Source organism: Coffea eugenioides, chromosome 2, assembly GCF_003713205.1.
Source record: "Coffea eugenioides isolate CCC68of chromosome 2, Ceug_1.0, whole genome shotgun sequence".
In the NCBI taxonomy this organism is placed as follows: Eukaryota; Viridiplantae; Streptophyta; class Magnoliopsida; order Gentianales; family Rubiaceae; genus Coffea; species Coffea eugenioides.
Genome location: NC_040036.1, coordinates 59,044,574 through 59,059,874, shown reverse-complemented (window position 1 = coordinate 59,059,874; position 15,301 = coordinate 59,044,574). Strand labels below are relative to the sequence as shown.

Below are 15,301 nucleotides of genomic sequence, written 5' to 3'. Positions count from 1 at the left end.
TCTCATTTAATGCAGAAACCAATTGCCGCGGACGTTAAAACTATTTTTTTTGAGCATTTGTCAGGCGGGACGTGCCGACTCAGCACGTCCGCGTCTGACAAATGCACAGGCCAGTCAGTTTTTAGTCAGACGGGGACATGCCCAGTCAGCACGTCCCCGTCTGACACCTACTGTGCACCATTAAATTTTTTGCAGAGAAGATTTGGGTGGAATTTTTAGTTATGCGGCCGTGCTGACTCAGCACGGCCGCTATATATTTAGAAACAACCCCTGTCAGAGGTGTATTTGACGGTTGTTTTTTTTAAATACAAATAATATGAGAAATTAGCCGGAATGGAGGGATGCCAAATTTTTAGAAATCATTCCAAAATTTCAATTCCCATACCAGTGAACCAAACACCAATTATGGAGTTTATTCTATTCCTTCATTCCGATACCCTTTTACCAAACGCCCCCTAAAATGGAAACCCGGAAACCAGAAAACGTAAAAAACTCCGATTTGCCTGTAGAGCGAGCCAGCAGCTAGCCCAGCTCATTCTCGCTCTGAGCCCGAGCCCGCGCCCGCGCCTGATCCCTGACGACGGTCCCTGGCTTCCTAAGCTCTGCTAACCTCAACCGCCACCCGGACCACCGCCGGCGTCGCTACCACCACCACCGGTTTCCTCACAAATTGACGTTACTTCTGTGCATTTCCTACTTCGGTGTGTGTAAATTAGTAATTGGTGAGTTCACTATTATTTCTAGTGCAGCATTAATATCTGTGCTTTTCTTTTTTCCACTCTAGGTTTCAGTCTGAAATGGAGAATTGGAAGTTTCAGTTGTAGTGTAAGGTAGAAATGTTACCTTTTTGATTTTTTATAGTTTTTTTTTTTCTTTTTAGGAATTTATTTTGCTTGATATTTGGGGTGAAACTAGGGAAACTGAAATGCTCATATATTTTGCCTTTTCTGTTTTCCACTTTTGATTGGTTTAGTATACAGAAAGCATAAAAAGAATGAAAGCATTTTAGCTTAAAACAAGCATTTCTTTCTTTCCTTTTTAAAAATTTTTAAATTTCTTTTTGAATTTATGATCAATTTACTGGTTTTGCACAATGGGCTAGATAGGAAATGGTGGTTGTCTGGAGCATGGTGTTCCATTTGAAGACTGGCGAGGCTCAGGGGAAGTGGAAGGAGGGCTGTGTTTAATGGGATTGACTAGTGAGAGAGTAGACTGATGTGATGGCCGATTGCGTAGGGGGAGCAAAACTGTAGGGTTCAGCTTTTTGGAGCTAAGTAGCTGACTGATTTTTTGTACAGCCCCTTGCTCACTCTTTAGAGAAAGAGCATTGGGTGGCATGAAGAGCTGAGGCACTAATGTGGTGTTGAAGGTTCTAGCTAGTTTATAAGGTGAGGGTAATGTGAGGTGGGTGGAGAAGGGGAGAAATTTGCTCTGGATTGTAGGAGTAAGGTCACTACAGGAAAGCTATATTAAGGATAGCCTTCTGTCTGGTTATTTTTGTTTCTTCGGTTAGAGATGCAACTACAACCATAGCGTATACTGTCTTGTACAAATATATTTCCAGATGCAGTGTAAACTCTCGCACCAAAAGAGAGAGGTTCAACTTAAAACACTTAAAAGAAAAATTACGACATTTGAGCAAATCTGCTGGTCCTGCATGAATCTCTTTAAACTCCCCATGTTTATGATTTTCCGATCCTTCTCTTTCTTTCCCTCTGAAGAAGCATTTGTGGAAGATGTCTTGAACATCAAAGACTTTGTATGAACAATAATTCTCATTGGACTAGATTCTACTTCAAGAATTCTTTCAAATCAAAGACTTTGTATGAACAATAGTACTTATTGTACTAGATTCTGATTATCTCTTGTACTATTGGAGGACCTTACTAACTCTTACTGCAGATGTATGAATGTTGTCAAGTCTGCTAGTGGGAGTTTTGTCATGCTGTCCTCCACTGTCGGATGGTTTGGAAGCTTTTGCTAGAGGATAACCTTTTTAGGTAGCTACTGAAGTGGGATTTTAGGGTTTCGGATGGAGCATTCACTTAAAAATTGGTGGCTTTCTGCGCAATTTATGATTTATATGACATCTATGGAAAATGTCTCTTTGAACTTCTAAGCTGTGCCATTATTGTGGCTTTGAGATCCTATTTCTTGATCTCTATGTTTCCTTTAGCATCTTGACTTTTCTGATACTGCCTAAAAATATGTAGAGAGAGTGCAAAGCATTTCCTTTAACAGATTTATATTTAATTCACCTACAAGTTCTCATCTGTCTTTACTTTTTCATCTTGTTGATAATTTCTGGTATTCATAAAGGATAAAGAATTCATCCAACAAGGAAGAAGAAAGCAATATAAGTTTCTGAGAAGTTTCATTTGCATTCAAGAGGATTGATTACTGAGCTTTATCATATGAATTTCCTATGTTCACATGATTGCATGCAATAGTACTGTGTTTCCACATTTTTCCTATTCCGGCTACCAAAATTTGTTGTTCCCTTGTAAACTCTTAATCGGCTATAGTTGCATAATTAACTCTTAAACACACAGCAAAAATTCCTCAAGACACTGCCGCACGGCCTCTTGCTGTTGCTAATGCATTTGCCGCTGCTTCTACATATTCAGCTTCATCTTCTTGAGAAGGAAGGTGATGTTGACGGAGGCTGCAAGGCCCCTATGTATAACATTTGGTTATTTCTGCGTGCTTATTTTTAATGCTGACTTCAATGGATGGATTGATAAATTCATGGTACAGCTTGGGTGCAAGTTGACACTAACTTTTTTCTAACTCTCTCTTTCTTCTCTCTTCTCTTTGCTTCTTGTTCGGTTGTTTATGAGTGGTTTCTTTCAGCATAAGCAGGAGGACAAATGTCGGATGCACTGTTAAGTTTAGTTGCTTGGATAAGATTTTAGTCGCCAACCATTCGTTTTACATGAATAGATGTGAGACATAGATGCCTGAGTGAGAGAATATGCCAATGTCCTGATACATTCACTCAGGTCAATGGATGATGAAGTTGTTGAAGTTGTCCATGTAGACCGAGAGAAGAGGCAAAAAAATGGTGAATCGCACACTCATATTAACCATGATAGAAAGAAAAATCTTCCGGGGAATTCTGCTGAAAACGAGAGAAGCTGTCAGGTTGAAAATGGAATTGAGAAGCCGTATGTGGGTATGGAGTTTGAATCTGAAGAAGCTGCCAAGAGCTTTTATGATGCATATGCAAGGCATGTGGGTTTTAGCACACATGTTGGGCAGTACAGCCGTTCGAAGCCAGATGGACCAATTGTTAGGTGGGATTTTGCTTGTTGCAGAGAAGTTTTTAAAAGAAAAAATGTTGAAACCTGTAACGCTATGCTTCGGATAGAAAAAAAAAATTCAGATAGTTGGATTGTGACTAAATTTGTGGAGGATCACAACCATTCTACAGTGAATCCTGGAAAGGTGCATTATCTCAGACCTCGAAGGCATTTTGCTGGTGCTACTACGAGTGCAGCAGAGACACTTAGTAGCCAGAATGACCTCATGATCTCCACTAATGGAAATAACGTATATTATGAACTTACTCACCGTGCAAGTTGTGTCTCTCCAGTAGAAATAAGTGTTCCAGTGAGAAATCTTAGCCCTCTTATGCCCATAAATTTTGTTCAACCCTGTGGGCAAAAAAGGACTCTGGGAAGAGATGCTCATAATCTCCTCAACTATTTCAAAAAGATGCAGGCTGAGAATCCTGGCTTCTACTATGCTATACAGCTTGATGATGACAATTGTATGACTAACATTTTCTGGGCTGATGCAAGATCAAGGACAGCATACAGTCACTTTGGTGATGCAGTTATATTTGATACCATGTATAGACCTAATCAGTTTCAGGTTCCATTTGCTCCTTTTACTGGGGTCAATCATCATGGTCAAATGGTGTTATTTGGTTGTGCTTTAATTTTGGATGAGTCTGAGTCTTCATTCGCATGGGTTTTCAGGACATGGTTATCTGCAATGAATAATCATCCTCCTGTTTCAATGACAACTGACCAAGATAGAGCCATCAAGGCAGCAGTTCATCAGGTATTACCAGAAACTCGCCACTGCATTTGTAAGTGGCATATCTTAAGAGAGGGCCAGGAAAGGTTGGCTCATGTGTATTTAGCTCATCCTTCCTTTTATGGAGAACTTTATAGCTGCATCAATTTTTCTGAGACAATTGAGGATTTTGAGTCTTCATGGAGCTCCCTCCTTGATAAATACAATCTCTGGAAAAATGAGTGGCTTAAAGCTGTATATAATGCTCGCCAGCAGTGGGCCCCAGTTTATTTTCGGGATTGTTTTTTTGCTGCATTTTCAGCAAACCATGGGATAAGCTCCTTTTTTGATGGGTATGTGAATCAACAGACCAACCTTCCAACGTTCTTCAAGCAGTATGAAAGGGCTTTAGAAAATTCCCTGGAAAGGGAAATAGAAGCAGATTTTGATACGCTTTGCTCCACACCTGAACTGAAGACACCATCACCAATGGAACAACAAGCAGCAAGCCTGTATACAAAAAAGATTTTTGCGAAGTTCCAGGAAGAACTTGTTGAAACTTTTGTTTATACTGCCAATAAAATAGATGGTGATGGTGTGATAAGCAAGTTTAGGGTTGCAAAATATGAGCATGATGACAAAGCATATATTGTCACATTGGATATTTCTGATGTGAAAGCAGATTGTAGCTGTCAGATGTTTGAGTACTCAGGCATTGTCTGTAGACACATTTTGACTGTTTTTACTGTGACAAATGTGCTTAAGCTTCCAGCCCGTTATATACTGAAGAGATGGACGAGGACTGCCAGACTTGGATCTGATGACAGAGGTGCAGATACGCAGAGTATGGAGTCTCTAACGTCTCGTTTCAACAATCTATGTAGGGAAGCACTGAAGTATGCAGAGGAAGGGGCAATTTCTTCAGAGACCTATTGTACTGCATTGGGTGCATTAAGGGAAGGTGCAAGAAAGATTGCTGTGGTGAAGAAGAATGTTGCCAAAGTTAGACCTCCTTCATCTCAAGGGAGTGGGCATTTTCAGGATGAGATTAATAAGAAGACACCTTTACCAACTTCTGATGCGTGTCCACCTCTACGGCCATGGTCAGATATGTTGCCACATTGCTTGAACCTGAATGATGTTGGTGTCCCTCTTGCTGATTCGAATCAACCATCCACGGGTCCTGTGACTATTAACCGTGAAGGAAGCCCTTCTGATAGTCCTGTGTGTACTGGCGCCTTTACAGTTTATTTTATCAAAATTTTGTTAACAATTAAAAGCACAACTAATGTGGATTATATCAACTCGTTCTCTTAAGTACTTCATTTCATGCATGCAGGTTGTTCTCACTTGTTTTAAGTCTATGACATGGGTTATAGAAAACACAGATCCGGCCAATAAAGTAGCTGTCATTAATCTGAAGGTTTGATCTCTTGTCCCTGGACTTAGACTCTAGCTTGGGAGACTGCTGTTTTTTCTGCTGTTATTAGAAGGAAAAGTGGACATGATAGTGCGCCAATTAGCAATTATGGATAAGTTGATTTTTAGGATGCAGTTGTAAAAATCTTCACAAATCAGAAGATAGGAGAGGGAACAATAAGATCTAGAAGTAGAAACTTTGAGAAATCAGAATTAACTTTAGACATAGAAGCAAGAACTTTGAAAATAAGGACTTGAAGTAAGAAATTCTAGGGATGCCACCTAGATTTCCTTGGGGAAGACCCAAAAGGCAAAGCTACTTTCAGTTCTCTAAGAAGGACAGCACTGGATAATAAATTCAATTCAACAAAGTTCTGTGTCATTCATCTCTACTAATGTACTGCAACTGACATATATATGAAAAAAAAAAGAATATAAGTACCTTTAGGACTAAATTTGATGCTTAGAAATCCTAATAAATAAGAAAGATAAAGCTAATAAATGTGAAAGCCAAACTGGACTTGAACCCTTAAGCGTAGGCAGCCAAATTTGACCTTAACAGCATAAGTTTGATTTGATTGGACAAAAGCCTTGATACTTTTAACTTGCCTAGGATGACTCGTGCCTTCAGCACTTAACATCTGTTGGCATTACAAAACTGCCTTCAAACACCTAGAATTCTAATGGAGCATTACTAGTAATACATCCTAGTTGACCTAGATGATTGGAAAAATTGTCTCTGTAACAGCTAGGTATAATTCGGTGGAATTGCAAAAGTTACCTTCTTTTCATCTTTGCTCTCTGAATCAGGACCTGTTATTCATACTGAAAGTTGAAAGGTATAACAGTTTATACTCATTCATGCTAAAAATCAAAAGACATAACCATTTACAGTCTTACTTTCTTACGGTTCAAAAAGCATTGGTGCAGTTGGATTCAACTTTAAACTGATGCTCCATTGTGTCAAATGTTAGAGAATCAGGATCAGTATCTCAAGGACATTAACACATGAAAGGTGTCTTATTGTATAACCCAGGTTCTTATGCATGAGATGACATATCTCCCTTTGCTCATCTAATAAGTCCTTTTGTATGTAATTGAAACATATTTACAGGTATATCAATAGCTGTTGATTCGTTACTAATACAATGTTGTTGTGCATTTTTGTGTAGTCTTATACATCATACATGTAGAATTTTACAAGGTGAAATTTATCCTAGTTGTTGTAGCATGTTATAAAGTGAGATTTATCCTAGTTGCTGTAGCATGTTAATTTTTGAAGAGGTATACAACAATTCTAGACATGTTTCTTGCACAAAATAATAAAATGGAGTAACAGGCTGATTAATTGGCTGTATAAGATCTGTTGGCCATAACTAATGTCTAGTGGGTGCTGCTGCTTGAAATTGGCAAGTGCATCAGAGGTTGTCTGCTCTTAGGCTATGAATTTTGTGACGACCTTAAAATGTTGACACGATGATTTGTTCCCATTGGTTTTGACTATCATGTATTTGACAGGGTGAATATGTACTGGATGCATTGCTTTTGATTTGTTCTACATATCAATTAACATTAATCTGCATTTCTGTCTTGATTATGTTGCAGCTGCAAGATTATGGTAAGACTCCTTCAGGAGAAACAGATGTGCAGTTTAGACTTACAAAGGTCACACTGGAACCAATGTTGAAATCCATGACATATATTAGTCAACAGCTTTCTGCTCCAGCTAATAGGGTTGCTGTCATCAATTTGAAGGTTAGCTTTATAAATTCTTGAAATAAAAAAACAATGGAATGATTTAAGTTTCTCTTCTATGTGGCTACCCTTTTTATGCTTTTTTTTTTTCCTTTGGGTGCCAAATTGTAAATTAGTAGAAGCCAATATAGATGCCTGGTGGTCCTGCATGCCTTTGGTAAAACAGAGCATAAATTTTGTTGTTAAAGGTATTCACTGAGTGCTGAATAGAATTGAGGAAGATTTTATACAAAATATTCAAGAAGGATAGTAAAGGTTCTAGAATGTTTATATTTGATTTTGGAAGTTGGACATGAGATAGATGAGATGTCTGATACTTACACTGAGATTGCTTGCAGAACCAGGCTTGATTTTGCATGATGACAACCCGAGCATCGTAATTACTGAACATGTATAAGAATTGTTGTTCCTACAGTTCTACTATTGTAATTCTCTTCCATGAGGATGTACATTGGGACATGTTTCCATCTGTATCATGAGGTTCATGGAAATTTCTTTCCAAAAAAAGGTATACAGCAACGTATAACTGGGATTGTTGTACATGAGACAATCTTCCAGTTACAGGTCCTTGTCTCAGAAGCAGATCAGCATCCTTATCATCTTGCTCCATGCTGTGCTCTGCTGACATGTCATCATTATTGTTTATTTCAATGATTCCCTTCTCCAAAAATACTTGGAGAGTTCGATGATGAGAAGTTTTCAACTGTACATCACCATCATGAATGATAACATTTTGATTTTCTTCCAGCAGCTGCAATAGCAGCTTTTTTGTTTCTCAATCTGTCCTTAAATGTTACTTCCATGCAAGTTGTCATGGTGCTGTATTTGCTCTGATAACAGTTTTTTTTTTCCTTTGAGCACCAAATCTAGGCTCGTTGGTGAATATAAGTTTGCCCATAGGCTCTAAACTTTTTAGGAAATTGCTTTATTAAGTGCCTTAGAGTGTTAAGGTCTAAATGCAGCATTTTATGGATATAAAAAATTGGTATGTTGTGTAGAGAAGTTGAGATGCCTTTGTCTTACAGAGTAAGTATGCAGCAAAAGAGACATTTACAAGCAAATAAGTTGCAGACATTTAATGAAAATGAATTAATGCTGCAGGGATTAGGTGTCTCAGCCTTCCCACAAAAAGAGAGTGGAAGTTTATTTATGATTATTGCCATCGTAACATAACCTGGTCCATTGATCTCGTAGGAAACAGTTTTGAAGACTGAGTACTTGATCTCCAGGCAAATGTTGTGTCATAGAGAATCTTGGCTATGAAGCTGTGACAGCAGATGAAAGTCACTTGTACAGCAGCTTTATCATATGCTATGCTGCAGCGAAGTCACAAATTGAATACCTATGTGCCGTACTTGTTATGAAGCCTTTATATGATGTGCAATAATAAACACAGGCACAAAACCTGCCTAGCAAAGCACGGTTTGAAATTTTCTGTATCAATTCTGAGTTGTAAGCATGCCAAGACAAATGAACACTTTTGCTTTAGAGTTCAACTTTCTCCTTTTTTGTGACATTTTCCAAATCTTATGTCCTTGTTTGTATGAATAGTGTTAAAATTTTGTACATTGTCCAAAGATGCATCTAAAATTTTAAGTGCTCAGAAGTGTTTACCCTAGTCAATGAGTTTCTGCGTAATGAACACAGAAAGGCTGAGATCTTTGGGATGAAGAACTTGAACCTGTGTAGTTGAGACAATAGAACCTTGACGGTCAATAGTGCTAGACATCTGCCAGATGGTTTGTTCTTTTCACAAGAATTTGGCTCAAGGGTTCACAGAATGACGAGCAGAAACCTTGGACTAATTTTAAATTCAAATTGAATTTATGGTTTTGGGACTTGATTATTTATAGGATTCAGGGAAACTGGATAAAAGCTATTGGAATCATTTACTTATCTATAAACACACAAAATAGAAATAACATATTATTTGGTGGTAATTGGATGTAACACAAAATGAGGGGCTTGAAAAAATATAGGAACCTCAAATTCAGAGGAAACTGAGTACAACTGCATTCATAAACTATTAATCCTGAGACTATTGAAGTCCTGTGGCATTAATAATATTTTGCATCAAGAACAAACATGACTAAATGTTGGAGAACACTCTTTTTCTTGGACAATCCAATGTTCAATTTTGCATATAACTTGACACAATAACATAATAGGTCCACTTCTTGATTTTGAAAATTGAGATCTTGGTGTTACGATGTTAGGTTTTGGACATCAAGGATTCTTGTCACTCTGTGAACTGTACAATATTGTGCATTTTCTTGTTTGTTTATTTTGACATTTGTACATAGTAGAAGTTGGTATAATTAAGGACAAACATATTTCCTACATGCAGTTCTGTCTTTCATATAGGTCAACAAAGTAGAGAGGAAGAAATTGTTAGCCTTAAAAGACTCGCTCATGAAGATTTTGATGCTTTATAGTTGGTAGTAAATCTAAGGTCACAGTTGATCGTTTACTGCATGATAAACAACAGTCAACAATAACCAGTGAACCGTGGTAGTAGAATTCATCAGGGCTGCCTTTTGCGGTCCCCTTGTGTAATAGGTGTAAAAGTTTGGAGGATTTGAAAGTATGTAGGGTGCTACTACTGGTGAAATCCTTCTGCAGTCCCATTGCGTATAGGTGTGAAAGTTGGGTGGGAGGATTGAGAAGTGAAATCCTTGAGAATGGTGGCTTGACACTATTAATTGCTAGAATTTCAACGGTTCTTGGCAGGTGGTTAAGATTTCAGGAGGAGATTAATAGTACAACTTATCTGCTGGACCTTGTTTCAAAGAGGAGCAAGAATATTAGAAAAAACTTAAAAATGTCAATTCTGAGACACCCTTTTGCTTTCAGATAAATGCCCGCCACTAAACTAAAATTCTATCTTGTGTTGATTTTATTAATAGGGCTCCTCATTGTATAAGATAACTACTTGTTTATCTTATTTTGTTCCCTCTTGCTGCCTCTTAACAAAATCATCGCCTTCTCAACGAAACGGAAAAAAAATAAAATAAAATGAGTTTATCAACTAAGTTGACACAGAAATTGCGTGAAACAAAAATCTAGGCCGCTATAAGATATGTACCAAATAACTTTATTTCCCTGTTTATTTCCCTTTTGATATTGAGTGATTCTTCACATCATGTTATGAATAATATTTTAATATCCAAATTAAATATTCTGTTATTTTTATGCATGTCAGCTCCAGGATACCATGACAACTACTGGAGAAACAGAAGTGAAATTTCAAGTCTCAAAAGACACGTTAAATTCCATGTTGCGATCAATGGCTTACATCCGTGAGCAACTTTGAGTTTGTAAGTAGCGTTCTCTGCAAGTTCCTTCTATTTCATTGCTAGAGTTTCTTTTGGGAGCAGTTTTATTACTTGCCAAAAGCTAGGCCAATTGTCTACCTAGTGTTACGGTTGCCTGGGCACTGCAGATAGCTTTTGTCTGATCTGGATGAATTTTTCATCCCATGTAACTTTCCCTCTACAACTAGAATTCTATGTGCTAGTTGACAATGCTGCTCCATCATCTTATTTGGGGATTTGGACAGACATATTGCTCTTGAAGGGCATAATTGATAAAAGAAATTTTGCATTATGTGAAGAGGACTGCAAGATATTTTAGCAATTCATACACAAGTAATTTAAAACTTGCCTGCAAGTAAATTTGCAGAAATAGAAACAAGTTCAGTAAGATTTCAAGGATTTGTCACAGGATCTAACATGACAGAGTGGCCTGAGTAATTGAAAGTTTAGCATTTGAATTACTCTGATTATCTTAGCTATGTCAAGTACCTTGGTTTAAGGGTGTATCTAGGTTGAACTCTACTCTTGATACTAGGCTTTCTACATTCATCTCTTAAACCTTCCTGGGTGAGCTTTGAATTCGTCAAGTGTCCTAAAGGTTAATTTACTTATAAGCAAACCATCTTTCTTTCGTGAATAGCCGTTAATTCCTGCTGTACCATTAGAATGAGTTTATTGTGATATCTTTGAGAGCAGTTTTTTAACCAACTTACGTTGATAGATGGGGAGTTATGATTCCATTTAATCTTATCTTGGTGAGGCAACATGGATCAGTATCATTTATAGCCCTGTCAAGTACTGAAACTATGTTAAATGTTGAATCTCAGCAATAATTTTTTAGTGTGGAACTAAGACCTGTTCTGTGATAGTTTTGATTAAATTTGTAATTTGTTTCCATTTCCAGATTTTTTCTTTATGTTAACCATCAGATTAATACTATGGAATATATGCATTTGCAGGATAAAATTCAGAGATTAGACGTAATTTGGTATATAGACTACAAGTAACAATCTGAACATGGGACTGCCTAGTCTTTATGTCCACAAGGACAAAGCCTGATTTCCATGGTTTTTCTTTTTGGGTCAAATGCATTGTATATTGGGAGGAGGACTAGAATCTTGGACCTCACATAGGGATTTTATAAGATGTCTGGATCTTGTTAAAGTGGGAGGTATATATGTATTGTAAGAGGGAAGTTGCCTTCTCAAATATATACTGGCCTACTTATTTGTGTTATACGAATACAAAGCTTGATTAAGATGAATATTATTCTGATTATTAAAGCTTCATAAGTTAATTATTGAAAGCCTATTCCCTCATTCTGGAATTTCTGGGATTATGAAGTTTTACTGGAAGTTGCATCTGTTGGAAAAACCTTTGTATGTGAAGTTATGAAGGGAAACAGATAGCTGATAGGATCTTGCATGCGTGTGGTGTTTGTTGTGTCTTGGGACTTTAATCCTTATGATACCGCTCTATAAAAGGTCATAGTAGCTTTTGTTTTTCTGGGCAGTTTGATAGTCCAAAGCATTAAGAAAGTAGATTTCTTGCTGGAATTAGCAAGTTTAGTTGTTGAGGAAAAGGGATTTCACTTGGCTGGTACTTCATAGCGAAAATTGCTGCACAAGTATAACAATGGTGGCACTAAATCTCTCTCACTCTGATATCAAGGCAACAGTTTCCAGCTCTTAGTTTCTGCTGTCAGCTTAGGTTTTCTTGTTTGTGTAGTCGTAATCAGAAAGGAAAACTGCTTAGGTTGATGTTATATTTTATGTGAGAAACTAGGAGGGCTAAAATTCTGCATTTGAACAACTTTTTCCTTTTCAGGTTTAGTAATTTTGCGCAGCTGTTCATCCTGGCTACTTTGTCATCCATTTCTGTTATCATTTTCCGACTTCGCCTCCAGCTCTCTTCCTCTCTTTGTTTTTTATCCTCTCATTCTAATCTCTTTGCTTTTGAAGCGTGATCAAAGCCTCAGTCCTTTTAGTTTTGTCATGACACTCAATGATCTTGTCACTCAATGGATCATAAGTTAACAAAAACAAGGAGAGCAGGCATTCATTTATTGTTTTCATGCCAAACCATTTATTTCTTCCTGGGAACACATCTCCCAGGTGCCCATGTAATCCAAAGTTGGGAGATGCTTGGTTTCGCAGCATGGAAGGTCTTATGATTTTTGACTTAAAACTCCTGTTGAGCCTACAGTATGTGACCTGAGGCTGGAATTAGACTGATATTAGTGCTATAAAATGTTAGGAAGTCCATTTAATGCATACATAACATTGCTTTGGAATGAAAAGATAGGATTCAGAAGCATTTGGAAGTCAAGCAGGATGTCTTGCTTTTCATGGAAAGTCCTGTTTAGACATGGAGCTTTTGTGTTTTTTAATAGTTCTTTGGACCTTCCACTAGAATGCAGTTTCTGTGATGTTGGTATGCTCAACATTTTGTGTACGTCTTGAACACAGGATTAAATCTTGCATGCAGAGAACAGAAACTGTAGTCTCCCCGCTGGTGCTTCATGTGGCCGTCCTTAAATAATATGAAGAAGTATTAATGTCTCCCCGCTAGTGCTTGTGTAAAGCAGCAGGGAAAAATCAAAGCATGTTTAGGTCTGTGGAGATAGCTTCTAAACCTGTTAAATATTGTGTTTTGTCAGATGAAACGTTGACTTTTGAGGTCCATTCTAGCAGGCCGCTGGAGGATTTTTCGTGTTATACTCAGTAGCATGTGAATGTGATGTCACTCTCTTGCAGTTCTACGTGCATGATATGGGTCACTTCCTTGGGCAATTGCTAAATTTTCAATATCTCAAGTAACTGCTTTTGATTGATTGTGGATAAAAGGTCTATTATGACAAGGTTTATTTTGATAGCTAAAATTATTATGTCTATGACCTTGACACCTTGCTTATTTCGCTGCTGCATCAGTCAATTAATTTCCTATCCTCTCATAGCATTATAAGAAATATTGTTTGTTGACATGAAGAGATGATATTTTATAGGTGCAGAAGACCTTTGAGTGATTGTTGATTATCTACCACAAGCAAAGTGACGAGGTGAAAGAGCTTCTGCTGCGCACGAAGACGAAAAGATATGCATTGTCCTAATGCAGTTGCTCATTTTGCTGTAATCGCTCGTGTGCTTTCATCCGGTTCAATCCCTGCTGTTTATTCTAATTCTAGTCACAGGTTGTCTAACTCAGTTTCTAGCTGCGTAACCTATCTTTTGACTGTAAGAAACTTTATGGAAACATTTGTATATGGAATTTCTGAAAACCTAGTCCAAGCTTGGTTGCAGAATATTTGAGGTTAGCATTAGATTGTAGTATAGGTCTGGTTATTTGTAGATAGTGAGGTCATCCTCCGTGTAGTGTAACTGATGAAGTTGGTGCAGATTTAGCCAAATTTATGCAAATTCAGTTTCCTTCAATCCCTGTTTTATTTTATTTTATTTTATTTTTGGGGCAAATTCCATTTACACCTTGTGGTTAAGCACTTCTAGCAAGCCACCCGCATATACACCCCCCCCCTCCCCCTCTCCTCCCCCCCCTCTTTTCTTCCCGCCTTTTTAGGTTTAAGTGGAACTAGGTGAAACTGACTACACTAACAGTGCGGTCCAACGGTGATGTATACAAGTTTTCTTTTTCTTTTTTCGTTTCTTTTATCAATAATAATAAACATTTCTGTGGTCAAATTAGAGTTTTTAAAATTTTTGTGGGTCGAAATGAAAATTTCAAAACTGTTCATCTCCCAAATCCAATCTGACTTCGTTGCTGCAACTTCCTCAGGTGGCGGTCAGCCACCTTTGATCTCTGTCGGCCACCACTTGATTATTTTACAAAGAAAATTTAGTTCCCGATTCCATTTTTCACTATCAGGATTTGCACCTTGTTTACAAGAACGATGGAAGATCCAAAAAATGTTTAAACAATAAATGGACTATTTTAAGAATAAACAAGCAAAACAAGAGAAATTAAAGGAGATTGCAAATTCTTTAGAATTCACTATAGAATATGACCATTTGGTGGATCATATGCACAAGATCCAAATGAAATATAAATTTCAAAGAAAGTACAAATATTCAAAGGGTTGTCGGCCACAATAAAAGATGAAGTGACATAAAGAGGTCAGCCAATTCAAAAGAAATTCAAAAGAAAGTATAGGCATGACTTACTTGTTAGTAGACGAAATTGTGGATCAAATATTTGAAGAAAGCTTAAAATTGAATAAGCTATTAGCAACAAATGGAGAACCACTTCATGTTACTTACAATTTACAAAAGGGCTGTATGTAATAATGATTACTGTTTTCTATAAAACATTATTTTATTATAGTAAAAAATAGGGCAAAGAGTCCCAGTGGCCCTCAAACTATTAGTCGGATGAACTTTTGGTTCTCAAACAATTAAAAGTAAAATTTTGGCTCCCGATCTATCCAAAGTACAAAATATTAGATCTTCTGTCAAAATCAGCAGTTAATACTGATGGAATCTACGACCACGTGAAACGCACACCGAAATACCAAGGGCATTTTTGTCCACAATGAACTGTGTTCCACACGGTAAAATGGAGCGAAAAATAATTTTGACCAAACGGTTTACTTTCACCACTATCTCTCCCTCTGTCTGCCATTATCGGCTACTACTGCAACTTCCCCACTACCAGCACCGTGGAAATGATGAATATAAAAATGGCTGTTTTGAGAGTGAAGCCAAACAAAGCCCACATGCAAAAGGCACTGCAGAGCATAGCCACCAATCCAAAGCCTAAAAGGGGTGGTGGGTCTCTCG

At 37.6% G+C, this 15,301-nt stretch overlaps 1 protein-coding gene across 2 annotated transcripts; it reads left to right on the top strand.

Moving 5' to 3' along the window:
- Positions 1 to 499: 499 nt before the first annotated feature.
- On the top strand, positions 500 to 13,942 carry LOC113762379 (protein FAR1-RELATED SEQUENCE 3-like). Of its 2 annotated transcripts, XM_027305813.1 has the most exons (6): positions 500 to 722; positions 2,854 to 5,247; positions 5,363 to 5,446; positions 7,048 to 7,197; positions 10,400 to 10,514; positions 13,516 to 13,942. In XM_027305813.1, the coding sequence occupies exons 2-5, from the start codon at positions 3,007 to 3,009 to the stop codon at positions 10,508 to 10,510; spliced, it is 2,586 nt and encodes an 861-aa protein (XP_027161614.1). In that variant the 5' UTR covers positions 500 to 722; positions 2,854 to 3,006; the 3' UTR covers positions 10,511 to 10,514; positions 13,516 to 13,942. The 2 variants fall into 2 exon arrangements, with proteins under 2 accessions (XP_027161614.1, XP_027161616.1); XM_027305815.1 differs by lacking the exons at positions 10,400 to 10,514; positions 13,516 to 13,942 and adding an exon at positions 8,392 to 8,693.
- The last annotated feature ends 1,359 nt before the right edge of the window (positions 13,943 to 15,301 follow it).